Genomic DNA, 21100 nt, shown 5'->3' with positions numbered 1-21100 from the left:
GTGGGGTGGGAACTGGGTGGAGGGGAGCTATGGGGGGAAAAAAGAGGAACAGCTGTAATAATCTGAACAATAAAGATTTAATTTAAAAAAATAAAAATAAATAAATAAATAAATTATTGCCCAGCCAGTGTGGGTCAGTGGTTGAGCGTTGACCTATGAATTAGGAGGGCTTAATCCTCAGTAGGGGGCATGCAAGAGGCAGCCAATCGATGATTCTCTTTCATCATTGATGTTTCTATTACTCTCTCCCTCTCCCTTCCTATGAAATCAATAAAAGTATATATTTTTAAAAATTACCTAAATTAAGACAAAAGGCTCAATTTCTAGTTAATGTAAGTCTGAATGTGTTGTTATTAAAAAAGAAAAAGCAGGGCGAAGCAAACAGAAATGGCTGCCAGTCAACCCTGCTACTGAAGAGGTCCCAGCATAGGAACAATGATCCCTGCGTGTACCTCTGTCTGGGAGAAAGCCACCCCGAGTTCCTGCCCAGATGCTAGACAATCCAGTTCCTCCTCGTATGTGTCTGTGTTCCCCAGAGCCTCACCCTGGTTCTGGAGCTCAGAGGAAGTGTGACTTCATGTGCATTCCAGTACAATGGACTCTCCTTCGTCTACCTCATCTACCTCTTGCTCATCCCTCTGTTTTCAGAACCAACAAGAGTGACAATGCAAGGTGTATGACAACATCTGAGTGAATCCCCCACAGACATATCCACCCTGCTGACGGTGACACTTGACTTTCTGACATGTAACTTCCTCTCAGGCTCTCAGAAGGTCCACATCTGCTGGGCACAGCTCATTCCTGCCCCTACCCTCCACCCCCCCCCCCGCCCCACCAAAAAAAAAGAAAAAAGAAAAAGCACTTCATCTTGTTTATGCATTTTACATTCTCAAAAAAAGATTAAGTTATAAAATATAAACTATTACCTTTATGATTGTTATATAATGGAACTCGAGAGGGGCTTTCCAATCTAAGTACTTTTGCTACAGGTCTCACTGGACTACTCAGAGGACTAATGATTTCTGGAATAGGTCTTAGGTGATTAAGGTCAATGCTCAGAACCGAATTCTCATCATTATATACTGAGTTTGTTTCACCAATTTCCATTTTGTGGTCCATTAACTCAGTATGCTGAAGTGAAGATTTTAGAGTCTCTTTAGGTAAACAAGGCTCCAGATGACAAGACTCACTCTCAACCAGTGGTGTTTCTACAAGAGAAGGCTCGAACTTTGGATTACCAACTTCTGAAAGGACTACTGGCAAAATGTCAGCTTTTTCAATTGAAGGCTGCAAAATGCTTTCATTGGATTTGGCAACTTTTGTTGAAAAAGCCTCCTTCATTTCCGTAACTTCAGAAATATTACACAAATTTAAACTGTCATTTCTTTTGGTATCCAATTCCATGCCAAAGTTTTGAGAAACATTTGTTTGTAGTATGTCCAGTGCCACAGGTACTGCTGTCCTTGTACCATTAATGGTTTGTTCCATTTCTGCTGCTGAAGGAAACAAAGATCCTGCTTGTTCCATTTCCACAGGTACTGAAGAAGAAGTCTCTGTACCACAAATGGGCAAGTCACACTGCGTAGTATTCTCAACAGATTTAATTAACAAACTATTTTCTTCTTCCGTTTTCCTTTCCAGAATACTGGTCCTGGGTTCAGATGATGCTGTTGCAAGAGCATCTTCTGGTTCCAATAACTTTGATTTGGTTTCCTCTGTGATATGTTCACTCACAGAGGGAACACATATCACTGTTTTATCCTGTACCAAGGACTCTAAATCACATATGCCACTGGATTTGGGAGTATTGGTTATTTTATGCTGATTATTCTGAGGAATAGGCTGCTTTTTAGCAGGAGAAAGAGTTAAGTTCAATTTTTCCATAAAACTCAACTTTAAGTCTTTGTTTTTTGTTTCATTTGGACCACTCTCGGCTTTAATTGCAAGGTCTTTATTATCTGTGCGTTCAGAAACATCATTATTAGAAACTTCACCTTTATCATTTTTCAGTCCATTCTGTCTCTTTAAATCAGTAGTGGTTTGCTTGGTTTCTTTGTTAATCTTCTGCAAATGTCCCATAGATGTTCTTTTTTCACTTCTCATATACCTGTTTTCTTCTTTGCTTTCTTGTTCTCTTTTCCTCTTATCTTCAGTTCTATGCCTTTCTGCTTCTAAAGGTGTATTTCCCCTTTGGTGCACAGCATCAACTTCCTTGGGGTCAATGTGTTTGTGAGTTCTACTGGTTGAAAGGGAGGATGAACATCTTCCTTCTTGAAAACTATGATTACTTACACCCCGGTCTCTTTTACCATCTTCCCTGTCTCTTCTGTCTTCTAGATGGTATTTACTTGAATTATGAGATTTTATTTCATTCTTAGAATGAGGAAGAGATGATACTCGTTCAGACCTTCGCCAATAATCTTGGTCTTTTACTACTGATTTGGGTTTTTGATCAACTTTTCTTTCTTCTTTGTCTTGTGATTTAAGTTCTTTTTTATTTATATTTTGTGATCTTTCACTTTGCCTCTCTAGTTTTCTATCGCTCTGAGATTCTACTCGAGTATGTGACCTCTCTCTAAAGGTCTCCTTCTGCCAGGAACAGCCAAAGCGTTCATTTTTATAATCCAAATCTGTGTTACTTTTAAACTTTGAATTTTTGCTTTCAGTCTTTGATTCACTTTTACCATATTTCTCAGAACGTCCTTGTAGCCTTGGACTGGCCTCTGAGTTCCTTGGTTCACCATCACCACAGCTAGTGTTTAAGTCTTTTCGTATTCTATCAGTTCCTCTACTATAATAGCTATATCCACTATCTTTCTTCCCTCTTCTATTATCCTCACTTGAGCTACTCTCACCAACCTGATAATGGGAACGTGACCAAATGCCATTGGTGCAGTGTTTTTCAATAGATGAAGGCAAATGCAAAGTGCTTTTTTTTTCCAAATGCGGTTTTACTTCCTTTTCGATGTTTGGGAGTGAAGTGCTATGATGTCCATCTTTAGAAATATCACATTGCACCTTGTGATCAGTCTTTGCACAATCATCCAAATGGGGAGGTCTGGATGTAAAGTCTTTTGTTTTAACTATATCTGACGTCCTTGCAGTTTTACGATTATTTCGAAAATGTGGAAACTCAGACAATCTATTAAGAAATAGAAATTAACAACAACAAAAAATTATTGCTTTTTAATAATCTAAATTTTAATCACATGTAATACACTTTAAAAGTCAGGGGCTCACATACTAGAAACACTAATTTTACTTTGTATAAAGGCATGAGTAGTAAGAAGTTACCAGCTTCCAACTAAATGGGCCAGTTTTCAAACCATGGAACTCTCTTTCATTTCTCTTTTCAAACAAGCTCTGGAGAATGTCTCAGTTCTATCCTAGCACTTGCCAATGTCTTTTAGACTTTCTTCACGACAGGCATAGAACTCCCAAACTAACCACAAATTCACTTCTTTTAGAACAGTGACATGATTTTTTACCCTCACTCACTGTAGGCCAACTGAAACAGAAGGAAGATGAAACTGTGGGAAAACAGAGATGACCTGTTTTACATATAATCCCACAGTAAACCAAAGCATCAATAGCCATCTTAAAGTAGCACATACTGCACAAAGAAAAAGAATAAAGAGTTGTCATTCTTTCCTAAGGAAATGGTATTTATTGTTTTGTGCGTTTTTTAAAAAATCCTAAGTCTTAAAGTTTTATATTAATGTTTCGGAAAATTAGCAGTTTTCTTAACAAGTATGTAAATAACTAATTTTAATTTTTTATAATAAGTCAATCTTCCTGAACTTCCTTCCAAAACTTCCCTGAATTTCCACAAATCTACTCCCAATTAGTACTATGTGTAGAGAACAGGAGGAGATTTTTATACAACAAAGGAGAACATAGGAGATATACAACCTAAGGCAATGAGTAGAACTTATATGGATCTTGTTTGATTGCACTGTATCCCCTCAAAATTCATTTGTTGAAATCCTAATCCCCAGTTCTTCAAAATGTGGTCTTATTTGGAGATAGGGTCTTTACAAAAGTGCCCTGGTTTGGGCAATAAATTAAATGGTCATTCTACACCTAGGTCTCTAACGTACACCAGCTGAATGAATGATAGGAAATCTATTCAGCTCAATGAAAGAGATTTGATCATAAATTCAGTTTTGGATGAGATAATTTTTAAAATTTTATACAGATGTGAAGTAGTAATCTACATATAAATGGAAATGACCTAGGATGAGTAAGATTACTTCATCAGAAAATACTGACAGACATAGATAAGCTTTGAGGAATTCCAACTTAGCCAAGTACAGAAGAATAAATCTCAACTTAGGAAGAAAACTAAAAATTATGAAAGCCAAAGGGAGAAAACTATTTCAGGAAAGGAGGGTCAACTATGTCCAAGAGCATATGAGTATCAGTTAAAATGAGAAGTCAAAATTACTTGATGTATTTAGTGGTAGTTAGTGTTAACCAAATGATAACTGTTTCAATGGACAAATGGAAACAAGTCAGCATGTATTAGGTTCGAGAGTAAGTAGAAATAGGAAATTGAGACAGGAAGTTTATATATTGTTTGGGGGTTTGACTACAAAGGAGAAGAGAGATATTCTCTGGAACAGATTATTAGCCCCAACGAGAGAGAGAGAGAGAGAGAGAGAGAGAGAGAATCCATTTGAGAGAGAAAAGAATATACAATTGAGAGATAGTTTCGGGGTTATCTACTGACTAGAGTCCCAGTGCACAAAAATTTGTGCACTCAGGGGGGTCCCTCAGCCCTGCCTGTGCCCTCTCGCAGTCCGGGACTCCTTGGGGGATGTCCACCTGCTGGCTTAGGCCCGCTCCCCGGGGAAATGGGCCTAAGCTGGCAGTCAGATATTCCTCTGGCAGCCCGGGAACCCTAGGGGGATGTCCACTTGCCAGGGGGGAGCAGGCCTAAGCTGCATTCGGACATCCTTAGCGCTGCTGAGGAGGCGGGAGAGGCTCCCACCACCACCGCTGTGCTGGCAGCTGGCAGCCTGGCTTGTGGCTGAGCAGAGCTTCCCCTGTGGGAGCGCATTGAGCGCCTGCCCCCTGGTGGTCAGTGTGTGTCATAGTGACCAGTCATTCCCAGTCATTCTGCTGTTAGGGTCAATTTGCACAATTTGCATATTACCCTTTTATTATATAGGATAAGAGATATGAGCACAGATGCACTTTTGATACTTTAGTAATTTAGTGGGGGCTTAGAAGGACCCATAACACATATACAACCATCTTCTCAGGAGTAAAGAATACCAGAGAAAGATCCCAGTATATTGAAAACTGAATATATTCAGAGGTATGTGGCAATATTCTACTTAATAATCATATATGTCATTATAATATACCATTATAATATACCATTAGTCACTTACAGTAAAACCGTACATATTTAATAAAATGCATCACTTTTATATCTTTGCAAAGTTAAAAATGTTACACATATCAATACCGATGTAATTTATAGATCCAAACCTCTCAATTATACCTTTGGTGAAGGCTACTAATTTCTTCATCCTTGCGGTGTATTTCCATTCTAGCAGTTTTGATAAGTGCCGAAATATTCTTCTTAAGAGACTGGTTTTCAGTTTTTAAGCTGAAATTCTAAACATCATAAAATATATTTAATAAAGTATATATTATAGGATTATTAAACTACTACTTATAATAGCTAATGATTATTGAATGCTAACTACATGCCAAGCATCATATATTACATCTTATATAATTCTCAAGAAAGTCCTATGAGAAGTGCTATTATGCTCATCATACAGATGGGGCAGCTGAGATTCAGAGAAGATAAATGGCACCAGAGAAAGTCATTTAAAGTGAAACTACTTAAAATAGGAATCAAAATGAAAAAAACACACACACAAATAAAAAAAGTTCTCCCAGGGCCATTATCTTGAAAACTAAAAATAAAAATGATAAAAATTAGGTTATATTTAACAACTTAGCTTTAATGTGCAACAATATAACTAATTCTCAGATGAACAAAGAATGAATCTAGCCCTGGCCTGTTTGGCTCAGTGGATAGAGCATCAGCCTGCGAACCGAAAGGTCCCAGGTTCGATTCCAGTCAACGGCACATGCCCAGGTTGTGGGCTTGATCCCCAGTGGGGAACTTGCAGGAGACAGCCAATCCATAATTCTCTCTCATCATTGGATCTATCTCTCTCTCTTCCTTCCTCTCTGAAATCAATAAAAACATAAAAATATTTTTTTTTTTTTTAAAAAAAGAATGAATCTAGAATTGACTGGTTCTTTGGGGGAAACAGAAAAGAGAAACATTACTAAAAAATAAAAATAGGAACAAAACACGACATTCCTGATTTTTGCAGCATGATCACAAAATCACGTTGGCAAAAATACTAAGAGCATCACCATTTTCCCCAACAGCCATTCTAAGTCTTTACTCATCAAACCGTTCTCTTTTAAACCAACTAATCTCATCTCTACAAATTTTCTATTATTTAACTGGTAACTAGCTAACAGATCTTTTATGTAAATGTCATTTAACAAATCAAGCAGTTTTCCTTCATCAGTTGTATAGGAAATTATGCATGTTTTGACAGATTTTCTATTTCATTTAATACTAAGAAGAAAATTTCCTTATAAAATGCCAACGCTTTAGAATTTTAATTTCTAAGCAATTTTTTTTATTTTAAAAGTTAATAGGACAAAAAATAAAATATTCATTATAATAGTACCTGTGTCTGTATTTCCTTAAACTTTTTCATCAGCTCTTTCATTTGTAGCTGACATTTTCCATATTTTATTTGCAACTGTAATATATAAGAAGATTAATTTAAGCATCATTCTAAACTATTTTCTTAGCTTAAATGACATTTTAAAATATTTAAAATTTTATAAATCAACCACTAAAAAGGGGAGATGAGGTCTAGTTCTGCTCACAGGGATTTAGTAAGATTACTGGTTTTAAAGTTGGACTTAAACACAGACAACAGTATGGTGATTACAAGAGGGGAAGGGCGTCGGGTAGGTGGAAGAGGGTAAAGGGAGAATAAATGGTGATAAAGAGAGACTTGAATTTGGATGGTGAACACAGAATACAATATATAGATGTTGCATTATAAAACTGTACACTTGAAACCTATATAATTTTATTAGCCAATGTTACCCCCAATGAATTCAATAAAAATTTAAAAATAAATAAAGTTGACCCTACCAATAATGTATTTTGTTTGGTTTCAGATTCACTCTCCAAACCTTAAATTCAAATAAGGTAGAAAGAAATTTCTAATTTAAGTCTTAGGACATCTTATAACTTAGTACAAATCATGAAAAGATAAAATGTTATATCACACTGATTGTTGATGTTTTATATATTTAGAGACTTAAATTTAATCAAACAAAATTATAACTAAATTTAGACAAGCATTCAGAAAACATTATTTAAAGAGCAGATCTAAAGACAGAAACTGACTTAAATATTCTTTTAGCCTAAGAGTTCCTTCCTAAACACAGAATGTTTGTCCAAAAGTAAGTGAATGAGTGTAAAGAGCTATAAAAGTGTAAAATAACTGTCTTTAATAATTCTGGCAACCCATACATCATTATATGTTGCCTCCTTTGCAGTTCCTTCTTCAGTAAGAATTTCTTCATACAAATCCAAACAATTTCTGGATGGTTCACAGGACTTGGAAGAACTATCTAAAACAAACAAACAAACAAAAAGAAAACCTTATATTAAAATATGTCTTTCCAGAGTCAATGCAATACCATAAAAATTCCAATGTCATTTTTCACAGAAATACAACAATCGTAAAATTTGTATGCAACCACAAAGACTACAAATAGCTAAAGCAATCTTACAAAAGATAAAGCTGAAAGTATCACAATTTCTGATTTCAAACAATAGTACACACCTACAGTAATCAAAACTATATGTATTGGCATAAAAACTGACATATAGAGCAAGGAACAAAACAGAAAGCCCAGAAATAAGCTCTCACACATATAGTCAATTAATTTATGACAAAGAAGCCAAGAATATACAATGGAGAAAGTTAGTCTCTTCAATAAAGAGCCTGTTCCATTCAAAACTGAACAACCACATGCAAAAGAATAAAACTGGATCCCTGTCCTAGCCGGTTTGGCTCAGTGGATAGAGCGTCAGCCTGTGGACTGAAGGGTCCTGGGTTTGATTCCAGTCAAGGGCACATGCCCAGGTTGCGGACTCAATCCCAGGTGGGGGGCGTGCAGGAGGCAGCCGATTGATGATTCTCTCTCATTGTTGATGTTTCTCTTTCTCTTTCCCTCTCCCTTCCTCTCTGAAATCAATACAAATATATTAAAAAAAACAACAACAAAAAAACAACTGGATCCCTATCTTACACCATATGCAAATATTCAACTCAAAATGGATTAAAGACTTAAATATAAGACCTGAAACCATAAATCTCCTAGGGGGTGAAAAGACAGGAGGTAATGATTTTTCTGGATTTGACACTAAAAACAAACACAATGAAAGCAAAAATAAACAAGTGGGACTACATCAAATTAAAAAGCTCCTGCACAGCAAAAGAAACCTTCAACAAAATGAAAAGGCAACCTACCCAATGGAAGAAAATATTTGCAAATTACTTATCTGATAAAAGTTTTAATACCCAAAATATATAACGGCTGGTGTAGTTCAGTGGTTGAGGATAGGCCCAGAAACCAGGAGGTCAGTTTGATTCCTGGTCAGGGCACATGCCTGGGTTTTGGGCTCAATCCCCAGTGGAGGGCATTCAGGAGGCAGCTGATCAATGATTCTCTCTCATCACTGATATTTCTATCTCTCTCTCCCTCTCTCTTCCTCTCTGAAATCAATAAATAGAAGTGAAAACAGGACCTTACAGAGATGTCTGCACTCTGTATGTCCACTTTGGCATTATTCACAATAGGCAATATATAGAAAAAACCGAAATGTCCAACAATGGATGAATGGATAAAAAAGGTATGTGTGCGTGTGTACAACACAATGGAATTATTAGTCAGTCATGAGAAAGAAGGACATTCTGTCATTTATGACAACATGGACCTTGAAGGCATTATAGTAAGTGAAATAAACCAGAAAAAGACACACACTGTATGATATCACTTCCATGTGGAATCTAAAAAAGCCAAATGCACAGAAACAGAAACTAGAACAGTGGTTAGCTGGAGGTTGGAGTGAGGAAAAAGATATGTTGACCAAAGTACAAACTTCCAGTGTAAGATGAATAAGTTCTGGTGAGCTAATATACAGCATAGTCATTAGAGTTAATAATACTGTATTACATAATTGAAAGTTGCTAAGAGAATCTTAAATGTTCTCACCACAAAAAAAGACAGTAATCATGTAATGTGATGCAGGTGTCAGCTAATTCTATGGTGGTAATCATTTTGCAATACACAAATGTATCAAATCAACACATGTACTCATTAATCTTAATTTTATGTCAATTACAACTCAATAAAGGTGAAGAAGAAAGAAATGTGTTTAAAATTTTGGATGTTGTGTCTATCACAACTCAATGAACTATACATTTCTCCATCTCCTGCATTTCATCCATATTTATAATGATTTGACAGATTAGAGTTGGAAAAGCAATTTACCTAAAATGCTATGTCAACAAATCAGGTATGAGGGTGATATGTGTTCAAAGCCTTAGAGATTTGATCATGGAAAAGCATGGAAAAGGTTTCCAATTTGGATAGGTCATGAGGCTCTCTGCATATCACAATCTTACTGATATATTTGAAAATATTTATAGTAACTATCCTTTTCAAAAGTCCTAGTATCATGTAACCTGTCATAGTATGAGTAGTAATATGTACAGACAAGACCATCAGTTGCTTTTCAATGGTACAAAATATTTTTGCACAATGTAGTTAAATCTGAGACCTAGATGAATAACAAACCTGAGCACTAAGTTGTTTTACTGATCAAGCTTTGGGCAAGAATACAATTACCTAAGTGTAATCATTTCAAAAAAATGGGCAGATTGTTCAGGATCTATGAGTTATTCTAGAAATTAGTAACAAAATAAACACTTTCAATAGACTGACCAAACAAAATGAAACTATTTCATGTACCGGTGGGGGGGTCCCTGGGCGTGGCCTGTGGGGATCTGGCCGAAACCCGCAGTCCAACATCCCCTGAGGGATGTAGTAGTACGAGAAGCAGCAGGCAGCCAGGGAGGAGCCGGAGCCAAGGCCGGGTGCCATGCCGCTTCCGTTCATCCCGGCCCCACTGCCACTCAGTAGGCTCGCTGACATTCCGCTGCAGTCTCCATGCACCCATCCTAGGGCGATACCGGTGCACCCATGACTGAGAAGGGGCCACGGGCTTGCTCCTGGTCAGTCCTGATGCCAGTCCTGGTCCAGATGGGGGAGGGGCGCACATGGGGAGTGTCGGTGGGAGAGGCTCGCGCCACAGCAGCTGCGATCGCCAGCCTGTTACCCCGTCGTCTGGCGCCCAGCTGTCAGCTGAGCAGCATCCAGCTGTAGGAGCTCACTAACCACGAGGGGGCAGCTCCTGCATTGAGCGTCTGCCTCCTAGTGGTCAGTGCGCGTCATAGCGACCAGTTGAACTGTCGATTAGGCTTTTATATATAGAGAATAGATTTACATACCAGAAACAGCACTGTCCAACCCAGCATATATGTCCAGAGAACCTTCATCATTATTTTTAAGAGGAGAAGCTGCAAGAAAATTAAATTAAAGACTAGTTAAAACTAATTTATTTCACTTAGGGGAGCTTTTTTTTTTTTTAGTTATCACTGTGTCTTTATTTCTATTCTCTACTATGAAAAGTTCTCCTAGGGAAATTTTTTCCATTCCTACTTTGAGGAACCAGGAAAAGAAAGAGACCCTATTAGTATTGCAACAAAAAATAATTATTTTACAGTTTATTCAGCCTTATAAACAGGAAGATCTTAGCACATAGGTTTATGACTCTATTACCTCAGAAGTATACTTAAAAACTCACTTTCAAAACATACTAGGGAGAAGGTTCCAATTTCAGTAATATCAAAGTAGTGTCTATCAGACCACTCCTCTTGCAGACGACTATAAACTTTAAACAAAATATTAAAAGTTATCTGCAGTCAAATGCTCTACCACTAAACTTATTTGGTATCATTTTGCAATATATGCAAATAGCAAATCATTACTGTGTACACCTGAAACTAATATGTCATATGTAAATTATACCTCATTTTTAAAAAAAGCTATCTGAAGAACTGAAGAACTAAAGAGCAACCCAAAACATGGAATAACTAGAAGGGAGATAATACTTAAAAGAAGAAAACACCACTGTGTGAGTTCCCTATCCCCCTTCTATTACAATTTTTTGTGGAAGAACAGGTCCTACCTAGTTGGAGCCACACTGCACAGTGAAAACTCAGATGGAAAACTCTAGTCCTAACAGGTTGAAGAATCAGAGAAAAAATTTCAGAAGTGGTAACAGCAACTAGAAAGTAATAGAGGGGATTCCCCAAATTGTGCCCAAATCTCTGAGAGACCCCCAAACATTTAGGTAATTGTATTCTTGCCCAAAGCTTGATCAGTAAAACATGTAGGGTCTACATGGTAAAGATTGAAACTGCAAAAAGTCCAGCTAAAACTAAAAAATCTGATCAGAGATTTCAGCTGCTACCCACCACAGGGAAGACAGATAGTTCAGTCAGGTTAAATACATGCTAAAATTTAAAATAAGCAACTCTTCAGAGAAATAAATATAGCAGAATCCAATGTCTCTACAAACATAGCATTTACAATATCCAGAATGCAATTCAAAATTACTACAAAGGAAATCTTGGTAGAGAAATAGAAACAAAAGAATCAAATTAAAAGTCCTAAAACAGAAAACTATAATATCTAATGTAAAAAAATTCATTGAATGTGCTTTTGACAGAAGAGCCAGTGAACTTAAAGAAAGAAAAATAAATAAAAAGTACCCAATCTGAAGAACCAAGAGGAAAAGAAAAACAAAACAGTCTTAATATCCTACAAGACAGTATCAAAAGTTCTCAGTGGGGGGTGAGGGGTGATAGAAGAGGGTAAAGGGGGGATAAATGATGATGGAAGGAGACTTGACTTGAGGTGGTGAACACACAATACAATATACAGATGATGTATTGTAGAATTGTACACCTGAAACCTATATAATTTTATTAACCAATGTCACCCCAATAAAGTCTATAAAAAATAAATTAAAAAAAAGAAAAAGTTCTCACATATTATATATCTGGATTCCCAAAAGAAAAAAGAGAGAATGGAGAAGAAAATAATACTAAGACTAGAAATGGTAAAATTAGTAAACTTAAAGATTAACTATTTTCTCTTAATTTATTTTAATTCCTCTTAATTTCTTTAAGACACATAGAACAATTTAAAATAAAAATTATAGCATTGTATTGTGGGGTTTATGACATCTTTAACATAGGGGATGGATGGAGATTAAATGCAGCTATAAGTACAAGATTACATCTTATATGAAAAAGTATAATACACTGCAAATGTTAAAGATGCATATTACAAATCCTTATGCAACCACTAAAAATAATACAGAGGTATAGCCAAGAAACTAATACATGAATTAGAATGGAATTCTAAAATATATTCAAATATTTGAAAGAAGCATGAAAGTCAGAAAGAAAAAAATCATGAAGACAAACTAAAATATTAATATAAGATATAAATCCAATCACAATAACAAAGGACATTATTGGGTTATCAGAATAAAAATTGCAGATTGAGTATTGTTATCAGTGTAGAATTTACTGAAATTGATATTTTGCTGTTATTATGCAATAAAACCAACTTTTTCTTACAAAATACACAATGAAATATTTGGGAATAAAGACCATAATACATATAACTTAATCTCAAATGGGTCAGGAAAAATTGTGTGTATGTGTATTTATAGAGTATGGCCCTAGCAGGTTTGGCTCAGTGGATAGGGCTTCAGCCTACAGACTGAAGGGTCCCGAGTTTGATTCAGGTCAAGGGCACATGCCCAGGATGTGGGCTCGATCCCCAGTAGGTGGTGTGCAGGAGGCAGCTGATCAATGATTCTCTCTCATCTTGATGCTTCTGTTTCTCTCTCCCTCTCCCTTCTTCTCTGAATAAAAAAATGTATATATAAAAAAAATAGAAAGAGAGTATATATACACAGCAATAAAGCCACTGGTATAAAATATTAATAAAAGGCAAATTTGGAAGAAACTAGGTAAATGGTATTTTGTTTTCTTAAAAATACATTTTATTGATATTTTACAGAGAGGAAGGGAGAGGGATAGAGAGTTAGAAACATCAATGAGAGAGAAACATTGATTAGCTGCCTCCTGCACACCTCCTACTGGGGATGTGCCCGCATCCAAGGTACATGCTCTTGACTGGAATCGAACCTGGGACCTTTCAGTCCGCAGGCTGACGCTCTATCCACTGAGCCAAACCGGTTAGGGCGGTAAATGGTTTTTTATATGTTCTTATTCTTGCAATTTTTCTGTAACCTTGAAATTATTTCCAAACAAATATAATAAAAACACAATTATGAAAATGTTAAAGGAATAAAATGTTTCATGAAATCATGTTAAGTGGTAAAAAGTAAAATACACACTGGGACTGTAGCTACTGAAAAATATATGTATGTAGACAGGAACTTGTGAAAGAATAATATTGTAGAAATAAAAACAGCTATTTCCAGCAAATGGGATTAACAATGTAGTTTGTCCTTCACAATAATAAGAGTTGCAGATGTAGCAAAAGTTAACCATTTGTGAATAGACGTAAAAAGTAAAAGTGTTGATTATATTATACTTTCAATTTTTCTGTTGGTTTAAAATATCTCGAAGAAAAATATCATAAGAGAAATATATACCAGCATAAAAATTTGAAACTACAAAAAATAATTACATAACACCAAAAAAAATAATACTATCCAGAGCAGTTATGTTGGCCATATTTTATGTGAATCTTTCCATATTTATGAATAATAATTTTTAAAAATATGTACTTGAGCAAAAATAGAATTCTACTAGACATGTTTTACAACTGTCATTTTCACTATAGCATAGTAATTATAATTCTAGTCAATATACTCTTATTTGTAATTTCAAAAAATGTAATTAGAATTAATTACAATTAAGACGAAAGAACTAGTAAATGTTACATCAGGATCTGGAAGTTTACATTGCACATATTACTTAAAATATTTCCATTTTATAAGCTTATTTTACTACTATGCCTTGATTATCTTTCATAGTGTCAATTTCCCCCTGAACAACAATAAACAAGCACCACTGCAATTACTGAAAGTATTCACTTCAAGAGTAACGAATACCTATCTTATACTTTTTTGGATATAACAGTAAAAATCATTAGGACTTAGATTTGCAAAGTTGCTAATTCATTACATTTAAGAGGCTTGAAAGAATTCAATAACTAAAAGTTCACATTTGCTAGGCACTTCCTATTTACCAGGCACTTTATTGTATTAATTCATTTATGTGTGGAGAGAAAAAGTTGATAATCGGTATTTTCAATGAGAACAAATAAATGGTTTTGTAATTAGATAAATTTAGAAAAACAATTACAATAAGCTCTTACCTGAGAAGACATCAAATAAACTTGTTCCATCACCATTTTCATCATCTGCTGCCATGATCCTATTTCCTTTTGATAGTTGCCATCTAAAGTATTAAACATAAAGATTTTCTACTGTTAAAAAAACAACATAATTCAAAGAATAAACCTAGCTTTAAGTTAAAAAGCAACTTCCAAATTTGGACACACTCACACTGAATGAGTTCACTCTGTCATGATTACAAAAAAAAGCCTAACATTTTCCAAAAGGTAAGATTATAAAACAAAAATATTAAACTTGACGATGTGGTTAAGCCATGTCACAATGTGAATGATGCTAATTTAATAAAACAGACCAAACTACAAATTAACGTTTATACTCAAATTAGAGGCCCGGTGCACGAAATTAGTGCACTGGGGGTGGGGGGGGGGCGCGCGCGCGCGGGTTTTCTCAGCCTGGATTTCGAGAGGGCGCAGGCCAGGCCAAGGGACCCCACCAGTGCACAATCGGGGCCGGGGAAGGACACGTTAGGTTGGCCAGCTGGGGAGGGACCGCGGGAGGGCTCCAGGGCGTGCCTGGCTCGTCTTGCTCAGTCCCGATCGGGCCGGACCCCAGCAGCAAGCTAACCTACCGGTCAGAGCGTCTGCCCCCTGGTGGTCAGTGCATGTCATAGTGACTGTTTGACTGTCTGCCCCCTGGTGGTCAGTGCACGTCATAGCAAGCAGTTGAGCGGCCTTAGCATATCATTAGCATATTATACTTTGATTGGTTGAATGGCCGACCGGACAACCGGACACTTAGCATATTAGGCTTTTATTATATAGGACAAGCCAACTATCATATCAAATAAGTACAACTATATGGTAACTTCTGTGAGTCCTCAGCAAATCATCAAATTTGGTGGTCGTCTTAGGGACACCAAACATACATGTTTTCACCAATAGGATAGTAAGATAGGCAAACAGCAAAGAGTTTGATACTATACTAGGTTGGTAAAGGTGTGGGAAAACAGGTACTCTCATACATCACTCAAGTGTATACTGGTACAAGCTCTATGGAAGCAATTTCATAATAGCTATCAAGTTTTTAAAGCAAATATTCTTTGACCCAACAATTTCATATCTAGTCATTTGTTTGGCAGATATACAAGCATGTTGTTACAAAAATGTTATGTATGGAAATATTTAATGGGGCAAGACTGAAAGCCACAAAAGTTTCCAAAATAACCATGCCGGTGTGGCTCAGAGGCTGAGAGTGGACCTGTGAACCAGGTCATGGTTCAATTACCGGTCAGGGCACATGCCCAGGCTGTGAGCTTGATCCCCAGTGCAGGGTGTGCAAGCAGCAGCTGATCAATGATTCTCTCTCATCAGTGGTGTTTCTCTCTCTCTCACTCTTCCTTCCTCTCTGTAATCAAAAATATATTTTACAATAAAAAAATAAAACAAATAAAAATAAATAGCTCCAGGTTATGCTGCTGCTCCATGGACCACACTTTGAGAACTACAATTTTAGACCAATGCTGTCCAAAAGAATTTTCTACAATGATAAAAATGTTTCATATCTGAGTTGTCTAATATGGCAACTACTATCCATATGTGGCTATTGAGTAGATGAAAATTGCACAGCATGACTGAGTGTATTAGTTTCCTAATGCTGCTCTAACAAATTAACCCCAAACTCAGTGACTTAACACAAATTTATCATTTTACAATCTTATTTACCACAAAACGCTCACAGAAAGGATTTCACAGAGCTGTGGTTATTACAATTTCAATAACACCTCTCTAGCTCTAAACACTATTAAACACTTATAAAAACATATTTGAATACTTTCTTCCTAAGGAGATGACTTCCTGGACATCAATATCTTTTCTACAACAAAACAAAAAGGGGAAAGGAAAAAAGAGCAAGTACTGCCACAAAAAGTAGGGATACCCACTTGGATTTATAGGCTCCTCTGCTGTTCCCTCAGATTATATGAAAATTAGAAACTGTCTATACTAAAATTCAAACCAAAGTCAGCAATAAGATACTAAAGTTAATAAAGTAAACACAGTCCCTTAAGTCCAAGCTCACCAAACCCAAAACCAAAGATCATCTTTCCATCAACATCTATCACCTCCCAAACCGTCTACTTCTTTGCATAGCATCAGCATTCCCTAATATCCTACTGATGCTCCTCTGCAATGTTTCTCCCATTAACCCTCATTCTGCCATTTGAACTTGTTTCCCATTATAGCTATCTAAGTATGTCCTCTCTCCAAATACATGCTACACACAACTGGTGGGTTACTTCTTCTAAAGCAATCCTGCTCATATCACTTCCTGCTAAAAAAAAAATTTCCACTACTTCCCAATGTCTATTGAATCAATTCCAAACTCCTTACTTTGCTATAATACCTGTCGCCTTCCTTTCTAGCCCATCATTCATCATTCCAAGGTCTCCAAAATTGCAAGATTCAGTGAAACTGAGTTTTTGTTTGCAAACACAATTCCTGACAGCATCTCCCCACATCTATCTATGAGCTCATGAACAAGTCTCAATGTGAATATCCACAAGGTTAGAATGTAATAAATAAGGTTCTAAAAAGTCAGATGATATATTACACAATTAAAATACATGGACTTTGCCTGGCTGGTGTGGTTCAGTGGTTGAACATCGACCTATGAACCAGGAGGTCATGGTTCAATACCCTGTCAGGGCACATGCCCAGATTATGGGCTCGATCCCCAGTTGGGGGGTGTGCAGGAGGCAGCTGATCAATGATTCTCTCTCATCATTGATGTTTCCCTCTCTCGCTCTCCCTCTCCTTTCCCCTCTGGAATCAATAAAAATGTATTTTAAAAAAAGACTACAGGGGACTCTTTCCCCCTCCCCACGTGGGAGTCTGTGCTTATTCTTCAATAAATTTCCACCTTTGCTATACCAAAAAAAAAAAAAAAGACTACATCCAGTAGGGAATGGGGGAACCACCAAAGGTTTTTAAAGCAGGGGAATATCATGATCAAATGTGCACTTCAGAAATTTAACTCTAGCCCTAACCTGTTTGGCTTAGTGGATAGTGCGTCAGCCTGCGAACTGAAGGGTCCCAGGTTTGAACTGAAGGGTCCCAGGTTCAACTACGTTGCGGGCTTGATCCCCAGGGGGGATATGCAGGAGGCAGCGGATCAATGATTCTCTCTCATCATTGATGTTTCTACCTCTCTTTCCCTCTCCCTTCCTCTCTTAAGTCAATAAAAAAATAAATAAGAATAAAATAATTAAAAGAGGGAATGCAATAAGCATTTGTAGAGAAAAATAGGAAAAAGCCAGAGGAGAGGAAGAGTGTATTTTGAATTTTGAGGCTCATGGAAAAGGCTAAATCTAAGTATAGCAAAATCCTTGAAGAATATGTAAGGAGAAAATAACAAACACTACATATACTGAACCCTACATTTAGATCAGCCAGACACTGATCTAAATATTCCAAATACATTATTAAAATACTTTAAGTCCTCCACAAGTCCTATGAGATGTTGCACTACTATTAATTTTCCCTTTTACAGATGAGTAAACAGATACAGATGATTAAGAAACTTACCCCAAAGTTAAAGAGCTGGTAAGTGGCAGGTCTGGGATTGGATGCCACCTGTCTCTAAAGCCAGATGACAAAAATCAAGAATATCAGGGAGAAGAGCCTAATTTTTTTTTTTTTGAAAGGGGGCCATCTCCTTGTAAAATGGCAAGAAACGTTGGAAGATAACTGGAGTAAGGGAGGGGGGGAATTCTTGCCCTGAATGTCTCTGTCCCCCTCCAAAGAGACACTGAGTGAGATGGGAAAGGGGCTTTGCGGGGAGGGGAAGGTTTGGAGCTGGAGCTGGAAAGAATGGAAAAGATCAGAAAAGAACCTAGGAAAGACCAGGGAAGAATCAGAGTCAACGCCAACAAATGGATCCCTGAACCATTTATCCTGAAATTCTGCAAATAGCACATTAACATATGAGTTAGGGCCTACTATGTGTCACGGTTCTAGGCGCTGTGAGATCAAGAAAATTCTCACGACCACATCAACGATCACCCCAATAGGCGCTCAGGAAGACCCATTCCTCCAAAGACTCCCATCGGAAAGCCTGTAAGAGTACAACCCCAAGCGAGCTTGTGGCTTTTTGGGGGGCTCGGGGGCTCGGGGAGTCGGGAAAGGGGCGGTCGAAAGCGCAACTCCTACTTACGCTCGCCCCAGCACCAGCCTGGACCCTCCTCCAGGGACAAGAGGGACGCGAACGCGAGCCCAGAAGCTGCAACCGAGGGCGACGGGAACCGGGCTCCCTGCGGGCCCCGGACATCAGGCGCACCCACCCCTCCCCGACTCCGCCGCTCTCTTCGAGTCCCCGGCTCTCGGCACGCCGCCGGCCTCCGCTCGCGGTATGACCTCCCAGGCAGCCTCTTTCCCGACAGCGCTGGACGGACCGGACCCAGCCAGCAACTTACCCACCCGGTCCGGCCCAACACAGCCCGGAATCCTTTCGGTACAGCGAGGTCTCCCTGGCATCTCGGCCAATGCCAGAGCTCAACCAGGACGCGGAGGCGGGACTGCGCGCCCCTGGCCAATCAGACCAGACGCAAAGCACGTCCCGGCGCACACAACTAGTTCCCGCCGTCCGCAGGGGAGAAAAACCACGGTTGGCGCCAAACTCCAGTGGCCTTCGGGGCGGGGCGACGGGGAAGGGCGGGGCCTGGGCTGGCGGGGAAGGAGACGGGGAGCCTCCCTACGGAAGGGGTGGAGCCTCGGCCACGGTAGGGGCGGGTCTGGGAAAAGCTCCTTGAATGAAAGGGAAAGTAAGCTCCGAGAAGGTCTGGTCTTCGTTTAGTCCTTCGTTTAGTTCCAAAAATTCTGCGGAGCATCAACCACGTTCTAGACTTGGTGCTGGGCGCTGGCTCGATAACGATGACTAAGCGCTGTTCCTGGCCCTGACACTGGCCTGGATGGTAGGCAAACAGCTTATCCCGGGGGCTGGGAGCTTTGAGGAAGGATGCCAGTCCAGTCTGGGGAGGGAGAGGAGAGCTTATAGAGGGTAAATACCTGAATGATTGGATAGAACCTGCAAGAACCCAAGGTGCCCGTAGGGTCCAGCCTCCGGAGGGGAAGTGTGCGCCCTTGGCTGGTGAGGAAGTGAAACAAACCCAACTTCCTCGGCTACATCAACTTGCAACGGCCGTATCAACTTATTACATATTTATAAATTTTCTAAAAGGCCCCCATGTGGGAGAATATGTTTTGGGAGAACACTGGCTTCCTAGATTCTCCCCCAACCAGCTTAGCTCCTAAGAAATTCAAGATACTTAGGCATTCCAGGTAGTGAAGGTTGGGAAAGAGTCAAAGGCTACAACCACAAGGCGTTCATTATTGCTGAAGCAGAAAGCCTAAAGAGGGAAGCAGGAATCAGACCTTGAAAGGCCATGTATATGTCAAAGAACTTGGAATTTACCTTTAAATGATGAGGCATGGGGACCACTGAGGGATTTTAGGTTGTGATGATGTAATTTTCATTATTAAGATCCTTTGGCCTTGCTGGCCAGTGTTGCTCAGTGGTTGAGCTTTTACCTATGAACCTGGAGGTCAGGACATGTGCCCAGGTTTTGAGCTGGATTCCAATAGGTGGCGTGTAGAAGGCAGCTGATCAGTGAGTAATTCTCATCTTTGATGTTTCTATCTCTCCCTCTCCTTTTCTCTCTGAAAAAAAAAAAATACATTAAAAAATCATTTGGCCTTGAGAAGGAGGATTCTGAAATATTCTTGTAGTGATCCATGCTACAGAAAATGAGGATCTGAAGGAGATGGTAGGTAAGAAAGGAGGTAGATTTTTAAATATTTAGGAGATAACGTCAATGAAATTTAGCAAATGATTGAACGTTGGCTTTCAGCATAACATTCATCAAAAATGTTTATTGAGAGAGCACAGATACTTCAAACATAAGTGAAAATTTCCCCCAAAATTATCTTCCAGGAAAAAGTGACCTTATTATTGAAATCATTACAAAGTCATTTCATTGGAACTCTCTTAAATACTTTATATTGAATAAAAAAATAGTGATTGAGCCCAGCCAGCATGGCTCAGTGGTTGAGCGTCGACCTCTGAACCAGGCAATCAGGGTTCGAATCCTTATCAGGGCACATGCCCAGGTTATGGACTCGATCCCCAGACTAGTGGCCCTGTGTATGAATTAGTGCACACTGAAAGGAAATTAATTTAAAGAAATATTTTAATATTGCTATTCGCCCTTTCTCTATAATAGAAGTGTCAACCAAATTCACAATTGACAATGACAGATCGAAACACAGGCGTATGATTGGCACCAGCAAGAGCTTTATATGTATTGTGCATGCGCGAGTCAACTTAGCCTTTTACATATATATATATGAAACTTGCTTAATTAGACCTGCTTTCTGATTTAGCTAAACTTTTTCCAGCCCAGTGAAGCACCCCAACTTCTCTTTCAGGTAATTGTCAGCAACA

General features: G+C 38.3%; 1 protein-coding gene and 1 long non-coding RNA gene across 3 annotated transcripts in view; one reads left to right on the top strand and one right to left on the bottom strand.

Moving 5' to 3' along the window:
• LOC106727108 overlaps positions 1-8070 on the top strand; it is a 15401-nt gene extending 7331 nt beyond the window's left edge. The window contains exon 3 of the long non-coding RNA XR_001363267.1: positions 8009-8070. This is a non-coding gene — a long non-coding RNA (uncharacterized LOC106727108). The remainder of the gene's footprint in view (positions 1-8008) is intronic.
• CASP8AP2 (caspase 8 associated protein 2) overlaps positions 1-19126 on the bottom strand; it is a 29426-nt gene extending 10300 nt beyond the window's left edge. For both annotated transcript variants that reach the window (XM_014544476.1, XM_014544477.1), the window contains exons 1-7: positions 18815-19126; positions 14626-14708; positions 10647-10715; positions 7598-7698; positions 6735-6809; positions 5513-5628; positions 927-3142 (exon numbers count right to left, since the gene is read on the bottom strand). In XM_014544476.1, the coding sequence (XP_014399962.1) occupies positions 927-3142; positions 5513-5628; positions 6735-6809; positions 7598-7698; positions 10647-10715; positions 14626-14680 (2632 nt within the window). In that variant the 5' untranslated portion in view covers positions 14681-14708; positions 18815-19126. The remainder of the gene's footprint in view (positions 1-926; positions 3143-5512; positions 5629-6734; positions 6810-7597; positions 7699-10646; positions 10716-14625; positions 14709-18814) is intronic.
• Between the last annotated feature and the right edge of the window lie 1974 nt (positions 19127-21100).

This window comes from Myotis brandtii, unplaced genomic scaffold, assembly GCF_000412655.1.
Source record: "Myotis brandtii unplaced genomic scaffold, ASM41265v1 scaffold365, whole genome shotgun sequence".
NCBI classification, from domain to species: Eukaryota; Metazoa; Chordata; class Mammalia; order Chiroptera; family Vespertilionidae; genus Myotis; species Myotis brandtii.
The sequence above is the reverse complement of the archived record's forward strand: the minus strand, read 5'-3'. Positions and strand labels throughout refer to the sequence as shown.